This window comes from Ictalurus punctatus, chromosome 4 (genome assembly GCF_001660625.3).
Source record: "Ictalurus punctatus breed USDA103 chromosome 4, Coco_2.0, whole genome shotgun sequence".
Classification (NCBI taxonomy): Eukaryota; Metazoa; Chordata; class Actinopteri; order Siluriformes; family Ictaluridae; genus Ictalurus; species Ictalurus punctatus.
In genome coordinates this window covers 7,322,501-7,338,640 of record NC_071284.1, presented here as the reverse complement: position 1 = coordinate 7,338,640, position 16,140 = coordinate 7,322,501, and the positions used below count along the sequence as shown (strand labels likewise).

The following is a 16,140-nucleotide window of genomic DNA, read 5'->3' as shown; positions in this document are numbered from 1 at the left end:
CACGAGTACATGAGCACAGTAACGGGATGACACCCGAGTAGTGGTATCGGTATCGGTGCCTACCTAGTTGTCTAGGCTGTCTTTGTATGCTATAGCATTAAAATTTCCTTTCACATGAATGAATAGGCCCAAACCTGTTCCATCATGACAGTTCCCCTGTGCACAAAGCAAAATCCATGAAGACATGATTTGCCAAGGTCGGTGTAGAGGAACTCAAGTGGTCTGCACAGAGCCCTGACCTCAACTCCACTGAAAACTTTTTTGGATGATTTGGCGTGCTGACTGAGCCCAGGCCTCCTCACCTGACATCAGTGCCTGATCTCACTAATGCATAACCATCCCAACATGTTCCAAAATCTAGTGGAAAGCCTTCCCAGAAGAGTGGAGGTTTTTAGAACACCAAAGTGGAACTAAATCTGGAATGGGATGTTCACCAAGCAAACATGGGTGTAATTAGTCAGGTGTCCACATACTTTTGGCCATACAGTGTATCTGGCAATTATGAAGCCTTTCATGAGTAAGCATGGGCTAAATATTTGATATACAATAAGCATACAAGTCATACAAGTCCTGTGCAAGTTGTTACTATAGAAACAACAATATATTATAATGGGTGCTATGCATATGTAATAAACCTGTAATTTGCAGCTGCATGACTGAACTGCTGTTACGGAAAATTAACCCACACCTTCTGACTAATCAGATTAGAGATTTCAGTAATCAGTTCAACTAAACACAGTCTTGGGTTAAATGTTTGTGTAGTTTGAAAATATAATGGAGATTAGTTTTAATTTAAGGGGAAATAAAGAATTTATTTAATCTCATTAAGTCAAAGGAACCGTGTGGTAGTGAATATCTTCTTGAATATCCAATTGTCATACTCTGGTGTGACAAAATGATGCCTTCTCTTGTTTTCTATAGACGTCTGAATAATAATGTCACACTACACAGAGCATTTCAGCATTTCAAAAGTAATTTATTAATTATTACAGGCGGCAAACATTTGCAATAAGGTCACCCTGGGCCAAGCCAGCAGCAGCATCTCACACACAAACAACAACAACAACAGCAGCAACAACAATGACAACAACAAATAACATTAACTAAAAGAGCTAGCTAAGGATGTAGCTTGGTAGCACATCTTTCTTTAGTAATTTTTCTCTCAAGCTACGCTATTGTCAGACCCACAGTATTCTGTGAAATCACAAACTGAGTTCATATGCAAAGCTTCCCAAACTGATTTTTATGTTAGCATTGAAAAAGACTCCATTTTTAATAAATAAAAAAAAACAAAAAACAAACATTTTGGAGCTTTGGTCACAAATCTGCGCAATCGGATCAGTCATCCAAGAGGAGTTGATTTAAAAGTTATGTTTTTAAATTGAAAGGGAACCTTAAAACTGAATTTCGGTTGAGTCAGAAGCATTCTGTTGAATGAGAAGCAATACTTTTTAAGCATAATACTTAGCAGGTGCCATACAATATCACCACAAGCTGTAAAGAATTGACTGGAAAACTCATCTGTAGCGTGACATTTATGCTAACTATTAGCACAGCTACTGACAGGCTAAGCAAACAAGCTAACCATACTCCTGGAGAAACAGAGAAAGTTGAAAAAAAAAAAAAAAGCTCTGTAATACGAACTAAACAATTATAGCACAGCTATGCAAGCATGGCTCACATGATCTGATCAGACTGGCTAATTCAATTACAGATCATTATAACTAAGCAGCCAGCTGGTATTTCTACAGAGAAATGGAATATGTGTGTGTGTGTGTGTGTGTGTGTGTGTGTGTGTATGTGTGTGTGTGTGTGTGTGTTTCCACTGGACTGATTGTTCTCTCTCTTTCTCTCTGTCTCGCTGGGTATAAGTCCCTCTCCCAGTCTTCTTCTCCTTATGTTTAGGGGGCTCTCATGGCCTTCTCCCCTGAAACAGAAGGAGAAGAGGAGCTGAGTTACAATCTGTCTCAAATACTCAAACCTCCGCAGCCCAAATACGCAGAGACACTTCAAGTCCCAGTGCACTGACACCAGCACACAGATCTCAAATTTAACCATCATCTAATTTAAGAGCTAAGTCAGGTGTTTCAGAGTGGAGTAAAATGCAAAATGAAATGAGCCGTACTACTGAAATCTAGAGAGACTGTGCAGTATTATTTTTTCGTCCTATCCTGTTATCTGTTTAAAAAAAATAAAAATAAAATCAAGATCAAAACGTTCTACAGTTTTTATTGAGACTGAATAATGATAGGAGATAGATGGAAGTTGAGCACAATGTTGTATGTGACAACTCTTTAATAATTCTATGAAATTTGTTAACTCTGCAAGGTGGTGACAAAACCACCCATGAACTATGTTACCTATACTCTACACGTTAACTCTTTAGCCGTAAGTAGCAGTTTCCAGTTGGGGTTAATTTTCACTTTGCACAGTTCATCTGGGTGAACTTTTAACCTCAAAGACAGCCTTCATAATTTTGCAAGCATGAGGAAACCTAAACCAAGGGGGTGGAGATGTGGTTTCCTTTTTTCTGAAGAAACCCAATGGAGAAACTATTCATTATTAAAAGGACTTCTGCCTTGCTCTTTTCCTAATTGTACCTGTTGGATAAAGTTGCAAAAAAAAAAATCCCCAAACTATCTAACATAAGCTGTTCTCTAAACCTCTTTATAAGTGGTGTTCCAAGAGTGCAAATATTTCATATATATATATATATATATATATATATATATATATATATATATATATATATATATATATATATATATATATATATATATATATATATATATATATATATATATAATATATCCGCACTGGGATGTGTGAATCAATCTCGCTTGTCTGTGTTCACCACGTATAATTTCACTTCCTAGTTTAAAATGATTACTACAGTAGTGTTAATGACGTCATCAGTTGACAAGGCAACCGATACTTTCAGGAATATAAATTATGACTTAAAATATGAAAGCTCATCAGGTGAAGATGAAAAAAAGGAAGAAATGGCAATTTTAATGGGGATGTACAAATCAATGCGAGCTAGCTAGTTACAGTATCTAGCTGATGTGCTATAAAGTGAGTGTGGCTTCTCCAGGGTTTATTTCCACTAGCGGCGCACAAATTTGGTCATATTGTGTCCAAAATGTTCAATTCAAACCAGGATTCAAACAAGGATTGTCCATAATCAGCTGATTTTTATCACCACTTTGTGTGGTGATAAAAAATTGTGTGCAAAATATCAGTGTGACCAGTGATTAATGCATGCATTTGGCCATTTTTAAAGCCATTTTTTCCTCATTCACCACCTTGGAATATCAATCCCTAATCAAAATAAATTCAAAAAGGACCACACAAACTCTTTTAGACATCTATTCATGGTCTTGTGTGAAACATCATTATTCACTATGCCTAATCTAGTAATCAGACATATACTGTAATACAGGCAAGCTTCTTAAGCATGCATGTACATTATTTTAAACACCTTTTTTCCTCAGTAATATTATTACTCAAATATTATGAGTTGTTAGTAATAGATTTGGATGCACTCATGTTTGGCAGTTCCATGTCTAGGTTTGATGTGTGAAAGTACTTTGAGGGTATATGGGGAAAAAGGTATAATATAGACTTACTGCTCTGAACTGTATCCAAAGTGTCCTGTGAAAAGACATTAGACCATTAGAAGGAAGTATAACCGACATTTTTAGCATGCTAATGATTAATTTCATTGACTGAAACACAACTTTCTGCAGCCGAAGTGTGATTTTTAGGCTATTAAATTGTCCTAGGTGCAACTTTCACATTTCTCAAATCAGTTCTCATTCATTGTGGTCATTATTTATCCACCATACAGACTTTTTGGGTTCACTTGATTTATTGGCTTTGCCTTCAGAAAAGTGATAGACAGTTACATCACTTTGAAATGATTTCCCAGCTTTGGCCTGATGAGACCTTCAGGAAAAAAAAATGACTGTAATAATTCAATAATTCAAACTCCCTCACTTAACTGAATAGGCACATGTGCAATATGCTGATATGACACTTTTCAGGTGCCAATTTTGTCGACAGAACTGAACTGATGAAGTGACACGAGAGTGTGATATTTTAGATAAACTGGTGTAGTGGTATTTTAATATGCAAATTGATGCTAATCTTACCCTGGCTGAGACCTACAAGGGACATATACATGGTGTCAATATATACATATACATATTAAAGGGATATATACAGTATCTCACAAAAGTGAGTACACCCCTCACATTTTTGTAAATATTTGATTATATCTTTTCATGTGACCTCACTGAAGAAATTATACTTTGCTACAATGTAAAGTAGTGAGTGTACAGCTTGTAGAACAGTGTAAATTTGCAGTCCCCTCAAAATAACTCAACACACAGCCATTAATGTCTAAACCGCTGGCAACAAAAGTGAGTACACCCCTAAGTGAAAATGTCCAAATTGCCCACAGTGTCAATATTTTGTGTGGCCACCATTATTTTCCAGCACTGCCTTAACCCTCTTGGGCATGGAGTTCACCAGAGCTTCACAGGTTGCCACTGGAGTCCTTATTGAAATCATTCTCATGGCTGGCTTGGTAAGGTTGTGATGGACTTTAACAGGAAACAATGCAAGCACATCACACAACACTGTTGCCAAACTTATTAACAAATTCAAAAAGACTGAAAGTGTTGCGGTCCAACCGAGAAGTGGACGTCCATAAACATTCACTGATGAAGACACAACCGATATGCAATAGACCAAAGCTATGCCCAAAGCTGGGATTTAAGGAAGAAGACAAATCATATGAAATGTCATTTGGAGTTTGGCAAAAGACATATTGGAGACTAAGCAAATATATGGGAAAAGGTTTGTTGGTCTGATGAGACCAAAAATGTAACTTTTTGGCCTTATCACAAAACGCTCTCTTTGGCAGAAAACTCAGCAATGTTTATCATCCTGTGAACACCATCCCCAGAGTAAAGCGTGGTGGGGGTAGCATCATGTTGAGATTTACCCTTAGCTTTTGATTACTTTTCTGAATGATCCCCCTCTTTACTCAGTTACTGACCTTTTGGTGGATGGCCTTCTCTAGCTAGAATTGTGGTTGTACTAGTAAGGGATAGTTTGAGTAGATTCATGACATATAATCCCAATTACATCCATTTCAGTTCCAGGCTGTAACACGACAAAATGTTTCAAAGTTCAAGGGGGTGATTACTTATGCAAGCCAGTGTATGGCATTATGCCAATGCTTACTCTGTGTTTAATAGGATTGAGATGTGCCGATGTGACTGAATGTTCGAGCCTCACATCTAATTGCATTTCTTGATAAAAATATTAATTCTAACTCCATCCCTTTTTACAATTCTACCGCTCTGAGACAGTTTACCACCTGGTAGAAAAATATCAAGAGTATCTTCAAACTTCTTTGAACTACCTTTAACTCTAAAGTTTTGTTGAATTAGAAATGAGAGAAAAACATTTAATTCTTACAGAATATGATTTACAATACCTAAACATATTTTTGAATGCTGATGTAGCAGCTATGATATCATACCTCTTTTGGCTTCAGAACAGGCTGTGGCATAATGCGACCGAGTCCCTGCGCAATCCAGCTAACCACGCTTAAAAATGAAAGAAAATCATATTAATTTATGGGTAGTCCTGAGCTTGCATTCTGTAATCTGCAAAGTACAAGCCAATAGTAAACTAAACAAGTGTTCTTATCATGCCATAACAAGGACACTACAGCAGAAGCAACTGCAAATATTAGCTATTTGCAACTCAAGTGCATTTGCTGGAAAGGATGAAAAACATTTATTCAGTTCAGCAGTGGAGCATTTCGGTTTTATTTTCTTCACAGTTAGCAGTTTCAATTTAATATGCATTTAAATAGTTTGGGATCTTGGCAGAACAGAAACAGTATACAATAATCCACTTACTTGGATTCCTCCTCCACACTGGGTTGCCATGGAAACAAAACAAATAAACAGTTAATTCTCAAATTGGAGGCCGTGTTCTATAAAAACATGCCAAGGTTGTCAGTTTCAAGTCCAATAAGGGTTTTAAACCTTCCTACTTCATGACAAATCAGTCAAAACTGTAATGGATGAGCAAAAACAAAAACAACAACAACATCAATAACAACAACAGCAATAACAAAAAACTATAGAAATAATTTTAATCAAAATCAGCCAAATGGTTTTATTAACCAGGCTGATGCCATTTTTTAAAAACCGGTGTGATAAAAAAAATGACACAATGAAATGGGAAAACTGTCCAATCTGCCCATGAGTAAATGTATAAGTGGACCAACTTTGTTCCCTTGGTTGCATCCTCAGCTGCTGATTGATCAGGTGCTAAACATAGAAAGAAAAATATGAGATTTTTACAATGACTTTATGTAACAGATACCTATCCAGAGCATAGTTCATTCATTTTTAGAAACAAAAGAGACAACCTTTAAATAAATAAAGAATCAAGACAATAGAGAATATTTTCTACCCTTTGGAGGTGCAGTATTAGTAGCAGGTTCTTTTTTATCTGAAGTGTCTGTAATAGATGGAGAGTGTCCCGGCTGTGGAACAACCTTCTCCAAACCATGCTTTATCCACTCCATCACCCTGACAAGGCAACAAAGATAAAAGTCAGAGTTTGAGAAACAAGCACAGACTAAACTAAAATGCTTTAAAATTTTAATAAAATAAGTGGAATACCTGGGAGTTAACGGCTTGTCTCCTTCAGGCTCTGCATCAGAAACCACCTCCACCACAGGGACTTGAGGTGGAGGCTCAGGCTCAGGCTCTAAATGGATATAAAACATAAAATACACACACACACACACACACACACACACACACACACACACACACACACACACACACACACACACACACACACACACATATCTGTTAAAGGGCCACACAAATATGTATTTCTGTAAACTAAATGAAAAGGCTACTTCTATTTTATACACTCACCCACTTTAACCACTTTAATCTCCTGCACATGTGGGAGAAAAGCAAAATATTCACATAGCACTGAATAATCTTTACCAGTAAACAACTTCCATAACTTTTATGTTTCATTTACATATGGACACCTACGCTCACCATCCATTCTGATACATTTAGATAGTGATTTGTATAAAATGACACATTTAGTTTTGCTAAACATAATGATAAATAAAAAAAATCATGCTTTTATTTAAACCTAAATGTTAAATGAAAATATGAAAGATACATGTAAATGTTAAATGTAGGTAATTGGAGACTTATTAAAAGATATACATTTAAAATTTTGCAGTTAATATTTAACATTTACATTTAGGGTTTAGATTTAATATTTATATTTATATGTAATATAAGATGTAATATTTGTATAAGATGTAATATCTAAATGAAATATTCAGATTTAATATTTATGTTTATATATATAATATTTGAATTTACATGTAAATGTAGATTAGGATTTGTTTTAAAAGTATGCAAATTCTTTTTTTTTTTTTTTTTGCAGTAGATCTCTAGGAGCAGTGCACTGTGGGATTTTAGCTTGTAGCAGTTACAGTGTCTTGGGTGATCTACTTACAGTGTGCACCACCTTTACTTCTGGCACCACTTTTGGAACCTGAGGAAAAATTCCATTAAAAGCAAAAAAACCCTCATCAACATTTCAAAAAAGAAATGAAGATAATAGCATTCACTTGGTGATAGTTGAATATAATGGGTGATGATGAATGTCTACTCTGGCCATCCTTTTTATCTGTCTATCTATCCACTTTCCATACCGCTTATCCTACACAGGGTCGTGGGGGAGCCTGGAGCCTATCCCAGGAAACTCAGAGCACAAGTTGGTGGACACCCTCGATGGGCTGCCAACCCATTACAGGGCACAACTGCACACACATCCACACACTACAGACAATTTGGAAATTCCAATCAGCCTACAACGCATGTCTTTGGACTGAGGGAGGAAACCAGAGTACCCGGAGGAGACCCCTGAAGCAGAAGGAGAACATGCAAGCTCACCGCACACAGGGAGAAGATGGGATTCGAACCCCCAACCCGGAGGTGCAAAACAAACGTACTTGTACATAATGATATATACAGAACATAATATTTAGTTTGTAAGAAAGGAAGCCATTATTCCTTATGGTATGAAAATTGCGTGCTGTTATAAGAAAATAATCAGCAAGGCGAGTTAATGTTCCCAACCCAAAGTTGATTATTTTCCAATAACAGCACATCCTGATGTGTTTTATTCCTCTTATACCCCAGCAAATTGCTGGTGATTGCAATTTTTAATTGATTAATGAATGAATAGTCATGCTTTAAAAAAAAACAAAACATTTTCTAGTTACACTGAATGTTGTAGAATGTCCGAAAAAAGTTAGTTCCTGTCATGACATACAATATATAGCAGCTAAAAACAGTCCTTTCCTCACCAGACTCATTGCATGTTTTTAAAATCTGTTAATTACCTTCCAACCAATCCGATTCAGAGCATAGTGTCCATGTAGTAAATCTGATTTTAGTATGTTATGATATTGGGTTGTATGATTAATATAGTGGCTGTTGCACAGTACTATATGCTACATATTGTAATGTTAGGTGATGAAATTACTGTTGTGTGCGTGTGTGTGTGTGTGTGTCAGCATACCTCAGTCACCTCCTGGGATTCTGTCTGCTGTTTCTGCTTGTCATCAGGTTGTGGAACCACTTTGCCTAATCCCTGCACAATCCAGTTTATCACCCCTGTCCTGAGAAGGTGGAAAATCACTTGGTAAACTCATTGGGTCTGAAAGCAGGGTGTGTGTGTGTGTGTGTGTGTGTGTGTGTGTGTGTGTGTGTGTGTGTGCAGGGAGGTGCACTGTTCTGAGTAAACACTATGAGGCAGCAGCAGACAGGAGCAAAGCTGAGTGTGTTCTACAAGCAGGAGTTTATATAAAGCATTAACTACATAGGATTACAGCTTTTATATAAAACCATAGTTTTTTTCTGTAATAATCAGTGGTGGACAAAGTACTGAGAAACTATAGTGAAGCAAAAGCACAAGTACAGAATCTTACTTAAAAGTAGAAGTATGGAGGGAAAAATCAACTTGACTGACAGTAAAAAAGTAAAAATCGACATTTAAACATACTCAAATATTTAAGAGTAAAAAAGTAAATATTTCTAACTGATGAATAGAGCTGACCACAACGCAGACAACCATATACTTTGGCTTGCTGGTTAGCTAATGTCTAATTACACATTAGCACATTAACAACAAAAACAAAACATTACTAGCTTGCTAATTTATCAAGCTAAATTGCAAAACTCAACTATCTAGCTAATTTAACAAGCCAATTTACCAATCTTAACAATCTAGCCAATTTAACTAGCTGAAATTTTAAAACGTATGTTACTTTCTCTTGGAAATGTATTTGATTTATTTACAACCATTCAAATTTTATAATACTTCAGTAAGATACCAAAAACAACAACAACAACAACAACAACAATAAAAAACAGTTACACAAGTAATTTCCAGTTCTTGTCCATGACTGAATGATTCCAGCAATTTGTGTTAATTGTCAGTGAGGATTGTATTGAAATTACTAGGGGGGAACGCAATGCCACTATCTGTATCTGTATCTAGTTAATGCTCCAAATATCTGTATCTGTATTTGTATTCAGATTTAAAACTGCTGTGGGCATGGCCTAAACCAGAAAAAAGTACCCTACACTGGAAAACTCGGGGAAAATGTTTTCATGCAGTCATTATTTATGCTTGTACATGTCTGTGATATTTTCTATATATTAATTAGTAGCCTAATTTAAACTATCACAGCCTTGACCAGGTTGTCACTAAGAATGAACAAACACTGTAAATGTGTCCTTTTTTTTTGTCCTGATATCGTCATATCTGACCACTCACTCGAGCCTTGATACACACCTCTAGTATCAAAAGGTCCTAATAAAATCGTGCACCTCCTATTCGTATCTGTATTTGTATTTGTTTAGAACATATTATCTGTTCATATTACCTAGTCAGAAGATATGACTACATTACCCCTATCTTATCCACACTGCACTGGCTCCCAATCAAATTTCACATTGATTAGAAACTACTACTATTGACCTATAAAGCAATGAATGGTCTTGTGCCACAGTACCTGAGCGAATTTTAGGCCTTGCCTATTCAACCAAAAGGTGCAGGCAATTTGTTGGTATCTTGTATAGTGAAGGCAACAGCAGGGAGCCGAATTTTCAGACATTTATTTATATTTGGTTATATTCCCAGAGTTGAGGCAGAGTTGAAGCACAGATTAAAGGTGTAGTAAAAATGGTCTAGTAAAAAACAACAACACTGGGTATGAATATGAAACGAGTCCATCCTTTCTGTATATGTGGACTACAGAATAAAAAGGGTGTTTATATCTTATGTAGTACATAATATATCCAGTAAGGGGGCCAGCTTGGGATTCAGCTCAGGGTTTATTTACCAGACGTGCCATAAAGGGAGAAACCACTATAGGCCTATATATAAATCTACATAAACCCTATAGCCCTAGATCCTGTGTCTTAAGGCCTGTTCATACCAAATACGATGTAACTACATACAGAAAAAAACACTTTTTTGGCATAGCTACCTTTCATATAAAGACTCAATTCTTCATACACATTTTAAAAAATAGCACATGCAATTTTGAATACCTGTGAAAGACAATATGTATTTTTTATGTTTGAAGCGCTACTGTGAATGATACACCATAAAAGTATGAGAGTGTTGATCTTTCACAGGTATTCAAAAATGCATGTGCTATTTTTTTTTTTTTTAAATGTGTATGAAGAATTGAGTTTGGGGTAAATAAGCCTTTAAGGCAGACTCTGCTAAAAATGGTGTGGCACAAGCTTTTCTCACGGGCACAGGGATTTATTAGCTACTCTCTACAAATGACATCTGTATGACAAATACAGATGGCAAATGACAAATGTTCTTTACTACCACTGAGTTAGCTACTTTTGGAAATTGAGGTTTGTATGCCTTCAAGAGTAGCCTATTATGTTGTGCTATTTGTTAGTGTTTGTTACTTTTTCATCTGGATTTGAAAGGATGAAAGAAAAATGCATTTTTTCTCTCATGTATATCTCACAGCTGTGCTGTGTGTAATCGGGTAAACAGGGTAGCTTTCAGTTTCCCTGAAAATGAAACAGACTGTAAGTACCCTGAAATTGTCAATAAATGCTGCTGTGCTTTGGAATTACAACACTCTCCAGCATAGCACCCTTTGGTGTCTAGCTGAAGTGGCTATTACCCCAGAGATGCTATGACCCTTGAAGTTTCAAGAGCAAGGGAAGTTCAGCAAAAGGCAATGCTGCATTTCTGGCTAATATATCATTTAATATGAGTATGATTTATTGGGAACATTCAGAACACCATGCTGATTCAGTGTGTTTTTGCCCTGAGGTGTGGGTGGGTTTACGTAGATCAGTTAAATACATGTTATCTATTAAAATACAGTCTGTTGCAAACACTGAATAATGCAAACACAACACCCCTACCGAGAACATTCTTCTAATGTACAATAACATGTTTACTGAGATATTAATAACTTGGATGCCGTTACAGTGCCGTCTATAAGTAATCTCAGGGATGGCTTACCAACCAGGCCTATTATGTACTTTCCCAGGGACCCTGGTGATTAGGGGGCCCTTGACGAGCAGAGATTTAATCTGATATTATTTGACTGATTGGCTATAAGGGGTGGGAAATGTAGTGAAATCATACTTAAATGAAAGTATAGAGTGCTACTTTTAAATGTACTCAAGTGAAAGTAAATAATAATACAATAAACTCAAATAATAAAAAGTCACATTTTCATGTGAAAGGTAACTTTTAGCATAATATCTTTTATCTAAAACTGTTTCAAGCAACTATGTCACTATGTCTCAAAACATCATCCAGTCTAAGTTATGCCAAGTAATTGGCTAATGAATGAATAAGAAGTAAAATATCCTGTCAATAACCAACATTAGATAGATTTTGATGCTGGATAGCCATTTTTTTTTTCTTGAAATTGTTATTTTGTAAGAATATAAGGATCCAATTTCAATAATAGTTAAGTAAACTATAAATGCACCAAAATAATACTATCACTAGTACAGTAATGAAGTACAATTACTCAAGTATTTTTCACACCTGTTCCATGGCCATTATGCTAAATCACAAACAACACCTGTCATGTAAAGACATTTTTCCTAATGTCTCGGATTAAAAACAGCTTGTTAAACAGCTGGACTATGATGTATTGCACCTAAAATTCATATATTGCTACTAGCCATTGACCTATCCAGCTCTCTATACTATGTTTTAGAGTATACTATTTGTCCTTGTCCTGTATGATTCTGTCTGGATTGTGTTGTTGTGTGTACCAATTCAATGAATAAACTGTGTGCTCTATAAAAAGCATTTTCAAAGAATGATCTATGGGTAAAATCAAATTTATGCAAAATTTCAGCAGAGCTGAAAACTTTAGTGGCAGCCATTTTGCCAATTTGTCACCAATCACTCGATTTCTACTTGAATCTGCATGCATGCAGGCCTAGTTCACCGTTTCACTGTTTTCATGAAAGAAAGCCACACTTGCCTGGCTGAGGCTTTAACTTACAGTTTATATAATGCAAACTGGTGATCATAAGCCTTTATTACTTTTTAACTACAGTATATTAGCCTTACCGCTCCAGTATGCTCCACACCTAACATGTTTTGGCCAAGCACATTGGAGGTGAGGGTTAGATTACTTAAATTTGATTTCCCCCTTAACCATTCCTTTGACTTCTGCACAGTATACACCTGCTAAGTAAGTATAAATGTTGAGCCAGATCTACTCACTCTTCATTCACTTTACTGCAATCCATGATGACATATAATACAAACATATGATAGAGTAAATCAAATATGCAGATAATCAAATGCCATACCTCTCTCTCTCTCTCTCTCTCTCTCTCTCTCTCTCTCTCTCTCTCTCTGTCACACACACACAGAATTAGATAGTAATGAAATAGTAATGTAAATTGTACCTATTGCAGTCTTCCTCCTGTTGCTAAGAAATGTAAGAGAGAAAGAGAGAGAGAGAGAGAGAGAGAAAGAGAGAGAGAGAGAGAGAGAGAGAGAGAGAGAGAGAGAGAGAGAGAATGGTTGCTCAGTTAGAAATGAGAAGGACATGTAAATTTAATGGATAGTTTTGTCAAGCACATGGGACTTCAGTGCTGTCATTGTACCCTGGCATCACTGTCTGCTGCAGGCTGGGGGAGGGCACTGGTCAAACCCTGAGAGATCCAGGCCAATACACCACCCTGAGTCCTGCAGAGAGAGAGAGAGAGAGAGAGAGAGAGAGAGAGAGAGAGAGAGAGAGAGAGAGAGAGAGAGAGAGATTTTGGTAGGGTGGACGGGATGTGGGCAGTCAGAAGTGGCACATACACATGCACACACCCACACACCCACACACGTACACATGCACACGCACACACACACACACACACACCTGTTTTCTTCTGAGACTTCATCTTCTTTTGGCTTAGCAGGATTGGCTGCTATTCAAGTAAATGAAAAAAAAACAAAACAACACACCAATAGCTTTTTAAAATGTAAAATTAAAAATGATTACAAACATTATAACATCTCACTTTTATTAAATGAATTAATACGATAATACTAAAACTCTGGCTCTATATGAGTCAATAATCCATCCATCCATCCATCCATCCATCCATCCATCCATCCATCCATCCATCCATCCATCCATCTTCTATACTGCTTAATCCTTTTCAGGGTCGCGGGGGAACCTGGAGCCTATCCAGGGAGCATCGGGCACGAGGCGGGGTACACCCTGGACAGGGTGCCAGTCCATCGCAGCGCACAATCACATACACACTCACACACCCATACATACACTACGGACACTTTAGACATGCCAATCAGCCTACCATGCATGTCTTTGGACTGGGGAAGGAAACTGGAGTAATGAGTCAATAATACGATTTATTATTACATTTTAACTCTAGGATGTATGCATTCAGCCCCACCATCACGGAGATAACCTGGGAAGCTCTCTCAGCCCTGTTTACATTTCACAGCTTATGTGTGTGTTTCCGTGGTTTTAATGGATTGTCCCAGGCCCGGGTAATATGCATTGCAGGCCTGTGTGCACCTGTACAGTTAATATGTTGCACTGTGAGCAATTCACTGGTGTAGTGTTCAATTAAGTATATGGTGCCTATTGCTTTTCTCCAACCTTATTATTAGACTAAAATCCAGATGTCTTGCATTTCTCAAAATTTGATAGTTACGTTAATTCGAACTAAGATATCATACTGTAATGTTTATATCACCACTTAATAATCTAACAGCTGCCAAATGATCAGATTATACTGTACGTACATATATTCACTTAAACTCACTCAATGCCACATAATGATTTATATACAGTATAATGTACTGACTAATAGTCAGCTGTCATGTGTATAATCACCCACCTTTTTTCACCTCTTGCTCTTTAACTGGTGCTTTTTGTTCCTAAAAGAGCGAAAAGCAACTTAAGTTAAGCCATGTGGCTCATTACAATTCAACACCCTGAGGTACATTTATCCTGCCTTTCACCGGATGAAGATTTAGCATTTTACATTGTTCAATAATTGTATGATGTGTAAAGGCATTTTGGTTCCCAAGTGCTTAGAGCCTTTAGTAAAACAGTTTTGAAGTGACTGGTGTATTTAATACACCACAATTGCTTTCAATTCATCAGCTGACAAAATAAAACATTTTACTGTACTGTCTTCTTCTTTTTATTTTCTCAGTCATGACAATTATTTATTTATTTATTTTTTATTTTTTTAAAAGATTTTTCTGGACACCAAAAGAATATAAAATGCAGCCAGAATTCTGTTAGAAAAATCAAACTATTCATCACTTTGTCCTAAAACTTGCAATAATGTGTATTTAATTTACATGATACAGTTATAAATATAAATATATATACATTTATATATAAATATAAATTTATAAATGTATTAATTAACATTTTATATTAATAAAAAATGCACATGTCAATTAAATGCACATTATTGCAAGTTTGTGATGAATAGCTTAATTTTTACATAATGTTATTAATGTAATGTTATTTTACATATTTACATAATGTTTAGTCTAGTAGTTTTTGACCTGTTAGGGTAACTGCACTTCAGTGCTGTACTGATTTCTGAGCTGAAGCCTTTGCAAACCTAACTACCTGTGTTTTTACAGATAATTAACCCTAACCATAGACCTAACCCTAAACCATAACCTTACAGTATTGAGAAAAAGACAATGGATGGACTCTTTAATGTCATCATCAGTAGCCATGCTGGTTCAGACTGTTATCTGTTATAAGCCCATTCTGTAGGATTTGATGGGAGAGGTTAGTGCAAAAACTATTCATCACTTCACACTTCATTTGTTCTTCAAATATAACATGTAGAAAATCTTTTACTGTACTACATATGTGTACATTTCTCTTTTTTAACACATCAGACAGTTATATATACTGGTAGTTATATTAAATGAGGCTAAAATCAACTAGCTATCAGATTTTTGCTCAACAATAACCCATTTGTACCTGCTGTCCTTCTGTCTATTTCATATTGTGGAACCTATAATGTTCCACATGCTATAGCATCAATGCTATTGATGTTCTGCACATTTACTCATAAATCACAGTAGTATTTATTATAGAAATATAAATAACTGCAGTTTTGGCTAGTGCAGTGAACATTTAAGGTTAGTTACATTTGGAAAAAAAGTCTTTCTGAATTTGACAGTACCTATATACTTACTACACAGGAATTGGCCATTTATTTAACATAGATGTTGCACCTACTTCTGAGTGGCGTAAAAGAAAATAGTTTGCCTATTGTTGGCAGATTGTAAGCTCAAAAGTAATTAGGCAAACTAACATAATAATAAATATCCTACAAATCCTTTGCAGTCAATGACTGCCTGAAATCTGTAGCCCACGGACATCATCAAACGATGAGTTTCTTCCCTTTGCCAGGCCTTTACTACAGCCACCTTCAGTTGCTGCTTGTTTGTGGGTCTTTCTATATCAGTTTTGTCTTCAGTAAG

The 16,140-nt window shown here is 36.2% G+C and overlaps 1 protein-coding gene across 1 annotated transcript in view; it reads right to left on the bottom strand.

The window, feature by feature from the left end:
* cngb1a (cyclic nucleotide gated channel subunit beta 1a) overlaps positions 1-16,140 on the bottom strand; it is a 42,155-nt gene that overhangs the window by 25,221 nt on the left and 794 nt on the right. Inside the window, exons 2-15 of the mRNA XM_053678234.1 lie at positions 14,517-14,556; positions 13,526-13,574; positions 13,263-13,344; positions 13,062-13,084; positions 12,874-12,888; positions 8,656-8,755; positions 7,585-7,623; positions 6,978-6,999; positions 6,714-6,801; positions 6,502-6,620; positions 6,314-6,356; positions 5,940-5,957; positions 5,555-5,621; positions 3,630-3,654 (exon numbers count right to left, since the gene is read on the bottom strand). Of these exons, the coding sequence (XP_053534209.1) occupies positions 3,630-3,654; positions 5,555-5,621; positions 5,940-5,957; positions 6,314-6,356; positions 6,502-6,620; positions 6,714-6,801; positions 6,978-6,999; positions 7,585-7,623; positions 8,656-8,755; positions 12,874-12,888; positions 13,062-13,084; positions 13,263-13,344; positions 13,526-13,574; positions 14,517-14,556 (730 nt within the window). The remainder of the gene's footprint in view (positions 1-3,629; positions 3,655-5,554; positions 5,622-5,939; positions 5,958-6,313; positions 6,357-6,501; positions 6,621-6,713; positions 6,802-6,977; positions 7,000-7,584; positions 7,624-8,655; positions 8,756-12,873; positions 12,889-13,061; positions 13,085-13,262; positions 13,345-13,525; positions 13,575-14,516; positions 14,557-16,140) is intronic.